Source organism: Herpailurus yagouaroundi, unplaced genomic scaffold, assembly GCF_014898765.1.
Source record: "Herpailurus yagouaroundi ecotype Mexico unplaced genomic scaffold, PumYag 197, whole genome shotgun sequence".
Taxonomy (NCBI): domain Eukaryota; kingdom Metazoa; phylum Chordata; class Mammalia; order Carnivora; family Felidae; genus Herpailurus; species Herpailurus yagouaroundi.
Window position 1 is genome coordinate 18,887,186 of NW_024412428.1, and position 16,505 is coordinate 18,903,690.

The window sequence follows — 16,505 nt, forward strand, 5'->3', positions numbered from 1 at the left end:
TGCATTCTTTATTTCCATCAATGGGATTGGAGGCCGTGAGAACAAAATCCTTTCTCATACCTCTTCCCCCTCCTACCGTGCTTATTCTTAAACAGATGGAAAATTTGAGAACATAAATGATATTTCCAGACAGTTGTAACCCCATTTAAATATGAAATTAACAGTAGCTAGTGGGGGAGGCAATGGATATTTAGAGCCAAATGATGCTCATTGACCCAAATAGTTTTTTTTAAGATGGCTCAGCCATGATTACTTCTGAACCAGCCAATTAATTTCTTTCACGGAAAGCCAGTGTAAGGCTGAGTGAATCGTAGGTTGGTGGAAAGTGAGTAAAATGGAACCCTTTGTCCTTAGCTTTCCTGACTTTGACTGTTCCGTGGTTTTGAGATTGTCATCCCTTCATCACTATGGCAGCCCTTTCAATGACTCAGCTATGAGAAACAGTAGCTCTCCTAAAAGTAATATGTTCCTGAAAATAACTGATCCCTAGATTATTAGGGTATGTCAGGAAATACCTTCTTAAGACCCTCGTAGACTCCCCAAGTCTGTCCTCGACTGGCTCTTGTCCCCTTTGCCCTCCAGGGCACAGACTTCTACTTAGCTCTTCTCACGTGTACTCACTGATTTGCCAACTCTACGGTCCACGCCTTGTGCAGGAAGGATGGCTTATTTACCTTTTATTCTCAGCACCGCATTCCTTGGCATGTCCTCGGTAAAAGTCTGTGGATGAATGAATGGATCTGTCCCATTTGAGGAGGGAGGTGGACATTGAAGTGTTATGTGAAAGGAGCACTGAGTTTGTGAATTGGGTGCAACCACAACCGAGGGCAGATGCTGTCAGGATGCTCGCGGCCACTTTAAAGTTGGTTTAAGCTACTTGCAAGAGAGAGGTAGCAAATGATAGCTATTTGGCAAGAGATTCTGGCATTTAGTGGATGTTCAGTCACTACAGGGCAAAACACTAGGGAGATTCACCCCTGATTTTGTGCCATGTTTTTGTGTTCCTTACGTGTTTTATGAAACCACTTAACCAAACTTGATTAAGTCCCTTCCATGTGCCTTCTACTGTGCTAGGTGCAGGGAATACAGAAGAGCAAAGTGTGGGCTCTGTCTGCGGGGAACCCACAAAATAGCAGGAGACGTGAATAACTGAGTAGGAGCCGTTTCCTAACAGGAGCCCCACTGGCAGCTGGCTGGTTAAGGGGAAAGGCTGGTTAAGCAGGAAATCATATAAACGTGTTTAATTTTCATCTATAAATGCACAAGCACTTGCCAAACTTTTGACATAAGACCGAGGCCTCATCTTTGATTATGCGTTCATTGCATAGAGTTCTGAATATTCTTACATAGGCGACTCTCCTCCATTTCTTTTTAGAGCTTTTTAAAGCTTTCTTTTTAAAGCTCCAATCTTTTTAAAGCTTTCTTGGTTATTTTCCACTTGTCTTATCCAACGTTTAGGTCTATGGCATTTTTTTTTTTAAAGCTACTCGCTTTTATTGAGTTCTCCACAGTATTCAACATAGGTTTTGTAGAAATAATCACATCTCTCTTTTTCCATTCGTATTTCATCAGTTCATGCAATAATTGTAATAACAAGCATAATTGGCCTAAGCAGATTTGGGAATGCACACGATGATCTTGGTGAGAATTAGTGGGAACAGAGGTAGCTGAGCAGGCTAGAGAGGCCAGTAGCCACGAGTGGAAACCCTGAGTGGGCAGCAGGAATGGAGAATGCCCGTTACTCTAGAAAGTAGGTCAGGCAGAGGTCAACTGAGAAAAGTGTGTATTGTTCTCAACAACATAGCAGAGTACGTGCCATATAAATAAAAGGTTATACTCAAGTTCAAAGGTCTATTAATTCTTCCTGGGGTTTTGGTTAAGATTCCCAGCTCCTATTTTACAGCAGATTTCTCACATCTTGCAGGAATGTGTTAATAACAATTGTTAACATTTATGGAACTCTCTTTATATGCGGGCATTGTTCTAAGCATCTGACATGGATTAACTTGTTTAACCTTTATGACAGTCCTGAGAGGAATTTCTATATTATTATCTCCACCTTACGGATGAGATAATGACGCACAGAGAAATTTAAATAACTTGCCCGCAGTCACAGAGCTAAGAAATGTTAAGTGGTGAAGTGGGATGAGAACCCGTCCATCATGATTCTACAGCCAGAGTTTTTAACAATTGTATACTGCATTTTTCTGTTATATTCTCCATCTTCGGGAACATGAAAGGTAATGAATGATGCCTTTTCTTACAGAGAACAATAGGCTGTTTATTGTGATGGAGTATTGTGACGGAGGGGATCTCATGAAAAGGATCCATAGACAACGGGGAGTGTTATTTAGCGAAGATCAGGTAAAAACACCTCCATTTTGCCTTTTAATTTGTATGAGGGGCAATTAGATTTATAGTGCTGTAAGTAATAGACCATATTTATATACAGCATGATTGCTGGTAGAGAAAATTTAAATCATAAAACTGTGTGTCAATATTCTTGATAGATTTAGTCCAGAGCATGTTTGCAATTGAACTGAAATTGAATCTCTTTTTGAGAGTGAACTTTGAGAAACGATAGTGTATTTTTGGACAATCTCATGTAGGATGCCCTTGAGATAAATCTTCCTGGCTAAAAAAACGTGAATGTGGATGTTCCTCAGCCATTTCAAATGTGACATATTTATAGCTTTACTCTTCTTCCTTTTACCATTTAGTATGCTGTTTTAAAATAGCTATCCCACTTTGCTAGGGAGCATGGAAGGCCTTCGTGGCAATTGGCTATTTAGTTTCATTGATTATGAAGAAAGAGGAGAGAAAAGGTGAAGAATAATGGCCTCAATTCCCATTCCCTCTTGGCACAAACACATTTTTCTTCCATACTCGGAGCTTCCTGTGGAACCCTCCTGGGAGCTGTACTCGTGAAGGAGACAGCAAGTATGTGTGTGCAGAAGGGACTCTGAATCGGGCCTGTGTGATGGATAAGGCAGGCCACTGCCTGGAGCCGTGCACAGGAATGGCCTGCCATCTTTCTTTCGGCCATTTGTTTCTTTGTTCTGTTTTACCATGTAAGAGCCTCATGCCTATATCATTTTCTACGGCACACAATAGAATAGTTTGAATAGACAGATGATTCAGGAATCAGGATCTCTAAAGTTTGCAAATTTAATCACGTATTCTTCCTATGTTCATTTACATTTTATATTAAATTCCATATTTGTAGAAACCCTCCTTTCTTCCTATCCAGGTATTATTTTGCTTCATTTAATAAAAATACTTTTCTCTACAAAATTTTGAGTTACATTTCCCTCTGTTGGAAAAGAATGAAAATTATAACAATCTTAGCATCTGGAGTATAGCTTTTTTCCTTTTGTTTTTCTTTTTCTGTGTAACCTGGCATCCAAAGAACCAATGAAATTTTAGAATAGTTTAAGGAAATCTTTACAGGCCTAGAACACATTTTTAGAAAGAGGCTCATGGCCAGCTAAGAGAAAATAAAATCAAGACTAAGAAAGGAAATTAGGGGCGCCTGGGTGGCGCAGTCGGTTAAGCGGCCGACTTCAGCCAGGTCACGATCTCGCGGTCCGTGAGTTCGAGCCCCGCATCAGGCTCTGGGCTGATGGCTCGGAGCCTGGAGCCTGCTTCCGATTCTGTGTCTCTCTCTCTCTCTCTGCCCCTCCCCCGTTCATGCTCTGTCTCTCTCTGTCCCAAAAATAAATCAAAAGCGTTGAAAAAAAAAAAAAAAGAAATTAAGTTTTAAAAGTAAGATATTTGTTGTTTTTATATTAGATACATATATATTGATAATTCATTAAAGTTGTTAACAACCTCACAGATTCTCTGCCTCTTCTGCTTTCCCTCTCTGCCCTGGGCACCCTCTTTCCACTGAAAAGGAAACACTCATGGCACCAGGGTTATCAGGAAATACTGCTTATCTACTGTCCTAGTGCAGTTAGCAGACCAGTGTTAAGAAAAAAGAAAATCATGAACTGCCTCCCTCTCTCCCCTGCTTCTACTTATCTTTTCCTTTACTTTGATACCAGTGCATTCAAATTGCCTTTTGCAACCTCCATTTTTCTAGCTATAAAAAGAGAATAATGTGATAAGATGGTATTTCTAGTAGTTTCATTCATATAAGTTCGGACACACAAATGTGTCATTTCTCTCTTTTTGTACATTATCATGAAGACATTTCAATGACCACCAGACCACTGACCAGTTTTGTTTAATGTTCCTTCTACAGATTCTGAGTTGGTTTGTACAGATTTCTCTAGGACTAAAACATATTCACGACAGGAAGATCTTACACAGGGACATAAAAGCACAGGTAAGAGTTCAGAGAGAAGATCAAGACAGAAACCGATCTTGTTGTTTTCTTGAAATATCTCCCACAACATAGCATTCTCTCTATTTATAGAACATTTTTCTTAGCAAGAATGGAATGGTTGCAAAGCTCGGGGACTTCGGGATAGCAAGAGTTCTGAACAAGTAAGTGCTTTAAAAATCCTTTTTCTTTCTATTCATAACAGCCAAAATATGTATTTTTAGGTATCATGAATTAAGATATTAAAAGCTTGGTTTCCAGATAATTTGAGATAACTATTTCTATAAATGTCTTAAGTCATTCAGATGATACTTGGTCTGAGATTAAAATTTCCAAGATAAATCTCGGTATAATACAATGATGGTGGCAGTATTGTGTAGTGTGAGATAAGCTTATCACAGGAGATGTGACTGAATACGCACAAAGCTAGTGCATTTAGTGAAACAGGCAAATTCACACGTGCTCCGGGGAATGTATCGATGCAACTGCTTTGGAAGACAATTTAGTGGTAATAAGTATCAAGAGATTTTTAATCATTCTATTCCTGGGAATTTGTTCTCAGGTAATAGTTTGAAATTTGGAATGATTTAAATGCCTCATAATTGGGAAATAGGTAAATTTTATAAAACACGGCATAAGCGTGGATCTGAATATTATGTAGCCATTTATATTTGAAGACTTCTTGATGACATGGGAACAAACTTTGTCATATGAAGGCAAAAAATGGAATTCTGAATTTTAAATACTCTGTGATCACAGTCATATGAAAAATATGCCTGGAAAAAAGATGAGAAGGAAATATATCCAAATTTTAAATAATAGCTGTTTTGGGGTAGTGAGATTCTGGGTAATTTTTTTCTTCTTTATTCACTTTCGTGTTTTCCAAATTTTAAGCCATGAGATTGCATTGCTTTGGTAATTGGAAAGGGGGAATTCTTCTGCATGTCAGAGTTTTATAATATAACAATTGTACTTCTTTGTGGAGTCTTTGAGCCATAAATTTGTTTTATGTGTTGATTTGGGGGAGGTAAATTATAAACTTAAAAATCAACTAACTTTAAAAAAAATCAACTAACTTTATTATTCTTGTTATTAGTATGCAATATGTTTGCTTTATTTCCGTATGTGCATTCATCAAATTTTGTGTTATCCATTTTTATATTGTTTTTCTTGCATGTCTGTGTCTTAAGCCTTTTCTTACTCCAGTAATAAACTGTGTTGTTTTATTATTTAATATGATTTGCTAGTTCCATGGAACTTGCTAGAACTTGTATTGGAACACCTTACTACCTGTCCCCAGAGATCTGTCAGAATAAACCCTACAACAATAAAACGTGAGTTACCGACTATTGGTTTGAAAGTCTCAGTACTAACACTGGTAGGTTCTCTCTTTCTTATGGTACTTATGTAATTGCATTTTCTTCATGTGTGAAATGGGGACCCCAGTGACTATCTTGACCACTTCACTTAAAAATACAGGTGATAAAAGGAATATTAAAAATTGCAGTCACTGTGATGTCCGTCTTTCTATTTGCTCTTCATACCTTCTAAACGCTATTTAGCCAAATTCAGGAAAGTGTTGTGGATGGGTCAGATAGAAGGCAGGGAGGTCTGGTGGCAGAGCCCCGTCACCAACTCGACCAAGTCGGTTAACCTCTGTGGGCCTCAGTTCCTCTAGCAGTAACAGAGAGTGTGGGCCAGGTAATTGTTAAGGTATCTTCCAGCTTTAAAACCCAGCTAGTTTTATGAATACGATACTAAGCCCGCTGTTCAGGAGTAATATTGATATACGCAGTAGGAAAAGGTGAACATGAGGTAGTTTTTACTTCTGTGTAAGAAGGGGAAAAAAAATCCACTTTTCAAAGCTGGCTGCCAGATGAACTTGTTGGCTTATCAGGAAGACTGAGTTCCTCCTGGGAGTTAATTTTCCATTTGTTTAGGAAAATCCCCAAGAGATGTTTGGCTGTTTGACTTTGCAAGAGATAAGTGGAGGGCAAAGCCCAGATGGCAGAGATTTCTAAAAAAGAATAGTAAACATTTCTCTGCATAGAAAAACAGGCTTTTTTTTTTTTTTTTTTTAACAGCCTCTAATACCAAGAGGGGGTTTGGCCTCAAGTTAAGCAGCAAGGCAGCTGGTGCAACCTGGGTGGGAGGGCAGACTGTCCCGAGAAGAGCCCTGGGTCAGCAGCATTGTTTTGTTTCCTTGTACTGCTTTTTAAGAATTTGAATCAACATTTAAGTAAACTGATTTGGTGCTTCTGATAATTGGAAATCTTAGCAAAAATCAGCTGGGTACCCCGCTTTAGCTCAGAAAACCAGTCCCTGGTTCACCATAGTCCGCACCACAAACAGGGTGGTGTAAGACTTGTAAATGTTCCCATCCGGCCCGGTAGCTGCATTCCCTGTTGGACCACCCTGGCTATAGGGGGCGCTCTGGGACAGGGGAGGCTGTGGACCTACAGATGACCCGGTGAAGACAAAATTCTGTGTGATCGTAGGAAGTGGGGCCAGTGAGTTTCTAGAAACTCTTAGAAAAATGCTAGGAAACAGCTGGAAGTTGTTTCCTACCTGTTCTATAATCATCACCCTTCATTTCCTCAAGCCTTTGGGATGTCTTTCTCGGCTCCTGCTGCACACAGAGGAAGTATTGCTAAGCAGCAGAACCCTTTTCCTCACTGTACTGAATCCTTGTTTTCACTTTTTTTTTCACTTCTCATTATGTTTTCTTCAGTTTTTTAAGATTTAATGACGCTTTTTGTTCTCTAAAGTAGCTCCTTATTAAACCAATCGTATATAAGTACCAAAGAGCAAGTCTCCAGTCATGTATTGTTAGCACATTTTTCAGTTTATGGAGTGCCAACTGCTATGTCCTTACTTAGTAGAACTTTGGTTCTGTCAATAGCCTGGAGTAGAATATACCTTTGTAAATCAACCCGATTTTCCCCTTTGAATCAAAACAAATCTGTTTGAGTCCTGCCTTCTTCCTCTGAATTGTTCAAAATCCCACACATACACACATTTTCTTTGAGCACATGAAGCTGAAGTAAACCCTGAGCCCTCGGATTGTAGCAAAGTTTGTGTATCTTTTCTCTGCTGGGATTCTGACAAACTACATATTGTTTTAATTTTACCTCTTAGGACTAAGAATAGATAACGTATCTGAACGCATTTGTAAAAAAAAAAACTGTATAAAAAAAAACTATAGAATTGTGAAGATACACAAATACAAAGCACTGTAAGGATAAAGGCTTTAATTCGGAATTATGGATATTTCTTGGCATGTGAACTCTTGTCTTCCCCAGGGATATTTGGTCTCTTGGCTGTGTCTTATATGAGCTTTGCACACTCAGGCATCCGGTAAGTATATTAATTGTCAAATTAATCTTGAATTACTGAAACTGTGTAAGTGAAATTAACTTTTGAGAGGAAAAAGGTTAATGTTTGGAGTTACTAGATTGTTAAAAATTATATGGACAAGATATTAAGACGAATGGTCGACCTATATATACTGACATGGAAAGATGTCCAACTTAAATATCCAGGTTAGAGATGGTATACATAGAATATTTTCATTAAAAATAAATCATGTGAGGGACACCTGGGTGGCTCATTTGATTAAGTGTCCGACTCTTGATTTCAGCTCCGGTCATGATCTCACGGTTTGTGAGTCTGAGCCCCACATGGGGCTCTGTGTTGGCAGTGTGCAGTCGGCTTGGGATTCTCCCTCTCCCTCTCTCTGCCCTTCCCCTGCTCACCTGCACGCTCTCTCTCTCTCTCAAAATAAATCAACGTAAAAAGTTAATTGTTAAAAAAATAAAAATAAATACATTGTGTGCGAATATAATCAGCAAAGGGGAAAGGTGCATGGGGTGAAGTCTATAGGAGACCAAGCACAAGCTTCTAAGAGCCTCTCCCAATGGAGTCACACAGGATACGCTAATTTCTCCAGCAACATGTTGTGACAGCACATGTGACATGTTAGCAACCAGAGAAGCCCTTTAGAGACCCAGTGCCCAAGGTTTTTATGTGGCACTGGTCATGTAGGCACCCTATATCTGGCATATACTAAGCTTCCAGAGTCCCAGGAAGAAAGCAGGTGTTCAGTGTAAACCATATTATTTGCACAAGTGGTATAGGCAAAGAAAGCCACTCTGAATATTTAGAGAGTGGTGGGAACTCTCCTGCAATGTGAGTTCCCAGATGCCAGCCAAGGTGCAATATAATAAGCAGGTTCTTCTAAGGAGAGCAGTCCTTAACCTGCTGTGTTAACTCTTTTCTGCTGTTATTACTCTTATTATTAATTATTACTATTATTATCAATGGCCACACAGCTAGTAGGGGCCTGATCAAAACTGGATCTTTACAGCCACTCCAGGCTGCTGAGCATTATTATTATGTGTAAATAACCAATGACTTCACAAAATGGAAGGTTTTCTGGTTCATGAGGAATTTTTGAGGAAATGTTTATGTCATACTAATTTAGAAAGCAAGATGTAAAATTTCATGTTATTATGACCTCAACTCTGTAAACATTATTTTACTTTTTCTTTCTTTCTTTCTTTCTTTCTTTCTTTCTTTCTTTCTTTCTTTCTTTCTTTCTTTCTTTCTTTCTTTCTTTCTTTCTTAACGTAAGCTCTATGCCCAACATGGGGCTTGAACTCACAACCCCTCACTGAGCCAGGCAGGCTCCCCAATAAACATTATTTTTAAAAAGACTAGAAGGAAATATACCGCTGGCCGGGAAAATCATATGTACTTGCCCTCTTTGTAGCTTCCTATACCTTCTCGTTTTTTAGAATGAATCAATATTATTTTGATAATAAGGAAAAATTAAAACTAAAAAAACCTTGTTTTACGTAACATGACATCACATTGGGTAACTACCTATAATACCGACTCATGAAGTATTAGTTGATGACAACAATTTAGGGTGGACTATTGTGCTTCCAAATGAAGCTTTAAAACATTGTTTTTTGTTTTTGCATTTTTTTTTTTTTTTTGAGATTCAAATTCCACTTTGTTTATTTAAAAAGTCCGGATTGGGCAAAGGCAAAGGGACTGCTTTCACAAGGGCCCCTCAGCCGGAAAAGGGAAGGGCGGTCAGTTCTAGCACCCCCAGTTCTGGAGTGCAGGAATCTGAGGGCAACAGGCAGAGGGCCCCACCCCAAGTGTGAGAGTGTGTCCCTGAAGCGTGCCCGCCGATGGGGGCACAGGTGGTGAGCACCTGCTGGAAACTCTGTTTTGTTTCTTAGTATTACTTTACATGCAAGTACTGAATTCTTCTCTGATTTAGGATCGTTATTCCTTGTCCTTCCAGTTTGAGGGTAACAACTTACACCAGCTGGTTCTGAAGATTTGTCAAGCACATTTTGCCCCAATATCCCCGAGGTTTTCCCATGACCTGCAGGCCTTGATATCTCAGCTCTTCGAAGTCTCTCCCCGAGATCGGCCATCTATTAATTCCATTTTGAAAAGGCCATTTTTAGAGAATCTTATTGCCAGATACTTGACTCCTGAGGTGAGCTCTGAGGTGATTCTGTGTGGATGTTGACAGAGATTTTGGTTAGCAAGTCCTTGACACGTGTGTTTCATCTTAGGTCATGCACGAGGAATTCAATCACAGCATCACTCATAAAGCAAGATCATTGGCTTCTCAACCTCCAGGGAAGGGGATCCAAGGTAAGAACGATTTGACCATGTGATCAAAACACCTGTCTTATGTGCATCTCACACAGTGAGTTGGGATATATGGCTGGCAACATTAGTACGGAAATTCCACCAAATACACCGAATATGGATGTTTAAAGAATATGAGTAGTGGAAGCAGGAGAAAAATCATCTTGTTGAATGGTGACTAATGGTGGTGCCTGTATATCTAGCCGACGCATGATCTGGATGACTTATGTCCTCTCTTCTCATTAGTTAGGAAACTTCAAGAAGCAGTGGATTTACGAATAAAGAGACACTTGAAGAAGTAGAATCCTGGGGTGCCTGGGCGGTGCAGTCAGTTAAGCGTCTGACTCTTGATCTTGGCTTACGTCATGATCTCACAGTTTGTGAGTTCGAACCCCACACCGGGCTATATGCTGATGGTGTAAAGCCTGCTTGAGATTCTATCTCTCCTCCTTTCTGCCCCTCCCCAGCATGTTCTCTCTCTCTCTCTCTCAAAATAAATAAATAAGTTTAAAAAAATTAAAAAAAAAAGAAATAGAATCCTAACCTAACTTTTGCATAGGAAAGAGACAGTAAGAGAAGGTTCACAGACAGGCCTGGGACAATGAGTTGAAGCTTATTTTTTAAAAACAGAGAGGATAGACTGGCGATTCGGAATTCTCTTGCAAAGGCCCCTTAGAGCTGAAGTTAGTACCTCAGACATAATTGGTAATAGTGTGATCTTTATTATATGACCCCTGAAGGAAGCAGGTAATACTTTATGGTCATGATCAATAGAAAAACAATTTTAGTGGTGGTTCAGGAGTCAGCTGATGATGTGCTCTGTGCATGTGTGTGTGTGTGTGTGTGTGTGTGTGTGTGTGTGTGTGAGAGAGAGAGAGAGAGAGAGAAAGACATTAAAGAAGACAAGATTACTAATGTCACTGATGTTGTGAAATAAGAGCAGCATAGACTTAGTCATAACCAAATGTCTGAACTGAAAGGGTGAAGAGGAGGAGAAAATCTCCCCAAGGAGTCAGGGAAATCTATCTACTGTGATAGAGAAACTGAATTTGAGGAAAGTTGTCAAGGGAAGAAGAGTGAATGAGTCCCTCTGCCATGTGTAATTTGGTCTGGTGTAGTTATGTGTGGGCCTAGATTGAGGACATTTCAAAAGTGGATAAGTGGAGGGTGAGAAAAAGCATGCTGTCCACATGTCTAATATAAGAAAGAAAGGAAAACAGGAAAAAAGCCTGATGGTGACAAACACAGACATGTTAGAAACCTGCTCATACACTGAAAACAACAATGTGGCATGAGTGATGTGGCCTATAACCCAAGCTGTGATGACTATATGTAATTACTTGTACATATCTTATTATTACTTGTACATGTCTGATTATTGTACATATCTGGTTATTACTTGTACATATCTGATGCATGCTGTCTCTGTAAATGTTAGCATTAATCCCTAATTTTTTAAAAGTAGTGTTATATATTACTAGAAATATGTGAAGGAACCCTGGATAGAATGGTTTTCTCTGTTCAAAGAAAAAGCATGGTGTGGGGCGCCTGGGTGGCTCAGTCACTTAAGCGTCCAACTCTTAATCTGGGCTCAGGTCGTGATCTCACAGTTCGTGGGATCGAGCCCCGTGTCGGGCTCTGCACTGACAGCGTGGAGCCTGCTTGGGATCCTCTCTCCCTTCCTGTGCCTCTCTCTCTCAAAATAAATAAGCATTTTTTTAAATGCATGGTGGTTTTCCATCAGCACTTCTCCCACTGGGTCTAAATATCTCTGGCTAAAGTGAGCTTACTGTGTTACGATATGTCCCTTATGTTTATACTCTCACAAGCATCGATACTAAAATGCGAACATTTTAAAGAAATTGAAGTTGTTTTATTTTGGTTAAATAAGATTCTAAAATACAGAAAGCAAGATTCCAGGCAAAGTGCCTACCAAGATCAAGGATATCAGTGCCTGTTAAAAGGAAGGAAATATTACATAGAAATGAATGGAGACCACCAGCTGGAGCCCAGAAGCCCATAGCCGTAAGTCGTACTAAACCCTCTCTCTAGTTTGTTAGCAGGTAGCGTGTTCTATGGATCTACTTGCACATGTTGGCGAAGTACAAGCTCATTACTTTGGAGTCTCCTTATTTTGTACTTTCAGTAAAATTATTCTGTGATGAGCATTCAAGTGGTATCTCATTAGATAACTTCTAGTTATTATATTTTTAAAAACAATGCTGTAATTTCTTATAAGTAGTCTATGTACTAGTTTTAGTTTTCCTTTTACAACTCAAAAATCTTTAATTTATTTAAAGAAATAGCATTTTTCTATATAAAACAAGTGAGTAGCATAACTGCAGAAAACATTATGCTTTTTTTTTTCTTTAAAGTAGGCTCCATGCCTGCGTGGAGCCCAGTGTAGGGCTTGAACTCATGACCCTGAGATCAAGACCTGACCTGAGATCAAGAGTCAGATGCATTACCAACTGAGCCACCCAGGAGCCCCAGACATATGCATTTCGTTCTCTTAATTCTAACGTGTTATGTATAATTGAGAAACTTTTATTATATAATCAGTGATTTTTTTCCTAGAGATTCTTTATGCTTATTTATCTGAATCCACATTAGCAGAGCATTGATAGCATCTTAGTTGATGCTAGTGAAATGCTTCTGGTATATAAATGATTAAATGGCTATTGTCTTTTAGTTGAAGAATTGTATTTTTAAAGAAGGCTTATGGTATAATTAGAGGACCATTTGGAAATACGTTTACTCAGGTTTACTTGCTATATAGACATTTTAGAAAATGTGTGGTTTATAGGTAGATTTTGAAACTGTTTATTAAATTATTGTTCTTCATTTGATAGACCGTGGTTTAACTTTATTAAAGAAATTTAAAAGTCGGGGCACCTGGCTGTCTCAGTCGGAAAAACACGTGACTCTTGATCTCAGAGTAATGAGTTCAAGCCCCACGTTGGGTGTGGAGATTACTACAAAAATAAACAAATAAACTTAAAAAAAGAAATTTAAAAGTATGTTGTGATTTAGAATACTCTGTAGCAGACTCCTAGGAGAGAGAAAACATCTAAAAGATTCAAGGATAGATTAAGTTAGGAGAACAAGTTGATGTTTTTCTAATCAATCCATTGAAGGTTTCTGCTAATGCAATGGAATGAGTGGGTCTCCACAGGGACCACCTGTGGTGTTCTCATTACCATTTGGGGTTTTAGACAAAACCCTAAAGAAGCTGTTAATCTTCTTCCAATACTTGTCTATTTCTAGACATTTTTCAACAAGTCATTAGTAGGACCTTGTTTGGGGTTATATATAGGTAAAATTGCAAAACTAAGAAACATAAGTCATACTTTAAAAGATTTTAAAAATGAATACATAATTTATGTTTAGACTAATAAACCAGAATTTATACACTTATTTTAATATCTAAATAAAACCATGTGAAGTTGCCATTTTTTGTAAGTTAAAAATCATCCAATATCTACAATTCGATGTGGTTCAATTAACATATATATGAACCACACAGCATTAAGAAGAACAGAGGAGATAGTGTGTTACTTCTTCACAGTGAGGAAATTTCAGTTTAAACCATTTGTTTGGGTATTTATATTTCCAGCTACCAGTTCTAGTCCTTTCCAATGGTTTGAACTTCTTTTACTCTTTTGTTATCATCTGTTCAGTAGGCAGAATTGTCCTGGTTAACGTTAAATTGACCCTAGTTTGCTGTTCAGAACAGGGTCCTGACTGGTTTTCATGTGTTAATTTGGCCTTGTTCTTGTCTTATAGCTCAGTGGCCTTTACTTAACTCCAAGACAAACACTTGTTTCTGGTTCTCCTACCATTCTGTTTTGTTTGGGAAGGGTGGTGAGATGTAGCTTGGGGTGATAATATGCCTGTGGCAGCTGTTACATGACTTTCCTTGTGTTTACTTGGGAAGAAGGACTGAATGATTCAGCATTTTCTTTCCTTCAAGTCATGATGACATTTTGTATTTAGTCAATTTATCAGAACCTAAAAATGTTGCGAATCCCCAAATCCGTGGGCACAATACCATTTGTTCCCCCATAAAGTACAGCAAGATGTAAATAAGCTTATAAAAATATAAAGTAATAATTCTGAGTTTAGTTTCAGATCTTGGGTTGACTAGGCATACTCACTAGCTAAGTATTTTTGGTAGACCAATCATGACGTATGCAAGATTCCTATTCACACCTTAATAAAATGATAAACTACTGTGCTATAGTACTTAGACTTCTCAAGTATTTTCCAGTTCCAGGATTTGGGGATTCTAAGATTATTTACCTCTCAAAACTAGTCTAGAGCAAAAAAACAAAAACATACTTTCAGTGCCTTGTCTTAGCTATGGTCACCATCAAACTGTCAATTATTAGAGATTTTAATTATGTGTCTTCAAAATCCTTCCTCTTCTTTTTGATCCTTCAGATAAAAATGGTAGAAAGGCCCAAACTTCCTGCACTCTGTGGTCATTATGATTATTATTATGCTCAACTTGACGTGTTGCGGAAGAGAACTCATGAACCAAGTTACCACTGTGTTCGTCCAAAAGATTCTGGAGTGGAGGAGAATTATAAACAGGAAGAAAGCCACAGTCCATCACCAGGTCAATGGTAATGTCAGAATCTTAGTTAAGCTTTGGTCCTCTGAAAATATCTTGATATATCAACATTTATTCTGAAGCCCTTCCAAATTTTCCTAAAACAAATAACCCAAGAGGAACTTCCAAACTCTTCATCTTGAATACTCGAGTCAGAGTTTCTTTTTCTCTTTTTCATCTCAAATCTGATGTAGCTTGTCTTCTTTTTCATGGAACCATGAACATGTATGTATGTTATTTTCCAAAGAAATTATTAATATTAATAACAATTGAATTGTAATCAGATTATCATTTGAGACATATTAAAAAGACATATTGAAAATTCAGCATGTATTTTCCTGGGATCTTTCATTTGTGCGCCAGCATGAAGAGCCTCTAGAGGTACAGGAATGGCACACAACCATGGCGTCATGGAGCTCAGGGTGTAGTGCAGGAAATGGACAGGCAACTGGCAGTCAAATCAGGGGTGCAAGGCCATCAGTCAGATGCCTGCCCAAAGCGTGAGAATATCATGGTATGGATTTTTCTTTTTCCCTCCAACATATTGTAGACCATGGATGGACTGATCCTGTCCTGAAGAAAAATCACTGCATCAGAATATGTTTCTGTTTTATCCTCTCCTGTATCCCCAATTGGTACAGTTCTCTTTGCTTCCTTTTCTTCCTGAGTCCACAGAATGCATTCTGTAACTCTGAACCACTTCTTGAACTCAGAACTTTAGGCCACAGGTGAACTGTGAATCACATTCCTAAATTGAAAATCCACTCCTCAAATTGGTGCCTAAGTCTAGTAAAAGTTTCTACTCAAGCTGAACATTTTTATTTTCTAAGGCCTGCTGAATATCTTCAGAGGAGATTTGAAGCTCAACAGTATAAGTTGAAAGTGGAAAAGCAGTTGGTAAGTAAAATACCAATCGTCAGAGGCAATCAGGAACTTCCTGTTCACAGATATTCATGGGTCCTTATGTCCAAGTGCATTCTGCATAGAAGATGAAGACTACTCTCCACCTTCTCCAATTTTTATTTTTATTTTCTTTTTTTACTTTAGAGAGAGAGAGAGAGAGAGAGTGAGCAGGGGAGAGGGGCAGAGGGAGAGAGAAAGAGGATCTTACACAGGCGCCATGCTCAGCATGGAGCCCTATGTGGGGCTTGATCCCACGACCCTGGGATCATGACCTGAGATGAAATCAAGAGTTGGACCCTCAACTGACTGAGCCAACCAGGTGCCCCCTAATAGTTAAAGAAGAATAATGGGAATAGGCTTGAATCAGAGCTTGGGCGGCCTGGTTTCTTTCCTGGCTCTGCCCCTTGCTGTGTGACCTTAGGCAGGTCATACAACCTCTCTGAGCCTCAGTTTCCTTTTTATAAGTGACAGTTTGGGAGTAGATGAGCTTTGAGGTCCCTTTCAGTGCTACAATTCTTTGATTCTATTTTATTAGAATACTACACATCTTTTAAAAAGTGACTATTGTATTTTATTTGAAATGAAAGTTAGCTTTTTAAAGTTTAACCTTTATTCTTTAGTGTCAGAGTTCCGGGGTGGAGGCTGGATATGCATTCTATTTCTATCACTCTTACTTTGAACTACTCAAAAGCTCTAGTTCTGTTCCCCTACCTAACCTGATGCTCCAGTGATGGCTCAACTTTTACAGAACTTTAATTTCACAATCATAGTTTACCAGTTCAGAAAATGAATCTGGGTGTCTCACATGGTAGCATAAAATATTGATTGCTTAGGATAACAACATAAGTGGCTTTATTAAATTTCTTTACTTTTTAAGTATTTCATATTTAAATTAAGAAAATTCTGCTCATCCCAAATAGTGAGTTTTATTCACAATATAATTCTTGTTTAAAGAAAAAGGTCAAATGAGAAGATGTTTCTGAG

The 16,505-nt window shown here is 38.6% G+C and overlaps 1 protein-coding gene across 5 annotated transcripts in view; it reads left to right on the forward strand.

Moving 5' to 3' along the window:
• Positions 1–16,505, forward strand: part of NEK5 (NIMA related kinase 5) — a 61,449-nt gene that overhangs the window by 14,701 nt on the left and 30,243 nt on the right. For 4 of the 5 annotated variants that reach the window (XM_040448332.1, XM_040448333.1, XM_040448331.1 and 1 more), the window contains exons 4-13: positions 2,267–2,364; positions 4,247–4,330; positions 4,421–4,491; positions 5,575–5,661; positions 7,630–7,684; positions 9,645–9,845; positions 9,925–10,006; positions 11,895–12,028; positions 14,447–14,631; positions 15,449–15,515. In XM_040448332.1, the coding sequence (XP_040304266.1) occupies positions 2,267–2,364; positions 4,247–4,330; positions 4,421–4,491; positions 5,575–5,661; positions 7,630–7,684; positions 9,645–9,845; positions 9,925–10,006; positions 11,895–12,028; positions 14,447–14,631; positions 15,449–15,515 (1,064 nt within the window). Of the gene's footprint in view, positions 1–337; positions 2,241–2,266; positions 2,365–4,246; positions 4,331–4,420; positions 4,492–5,574; positions 5,662–7,629; positions 7,685–9,644; positions 9,846–9,924; positions 10,007–11,894; positions 12,029–14,446; positions 14,632–15,448; positions 15,516–16,505 lie in introns of those variants that run through there. The other variant, XM_040448336.1, reaches the window with a different exon arrangement.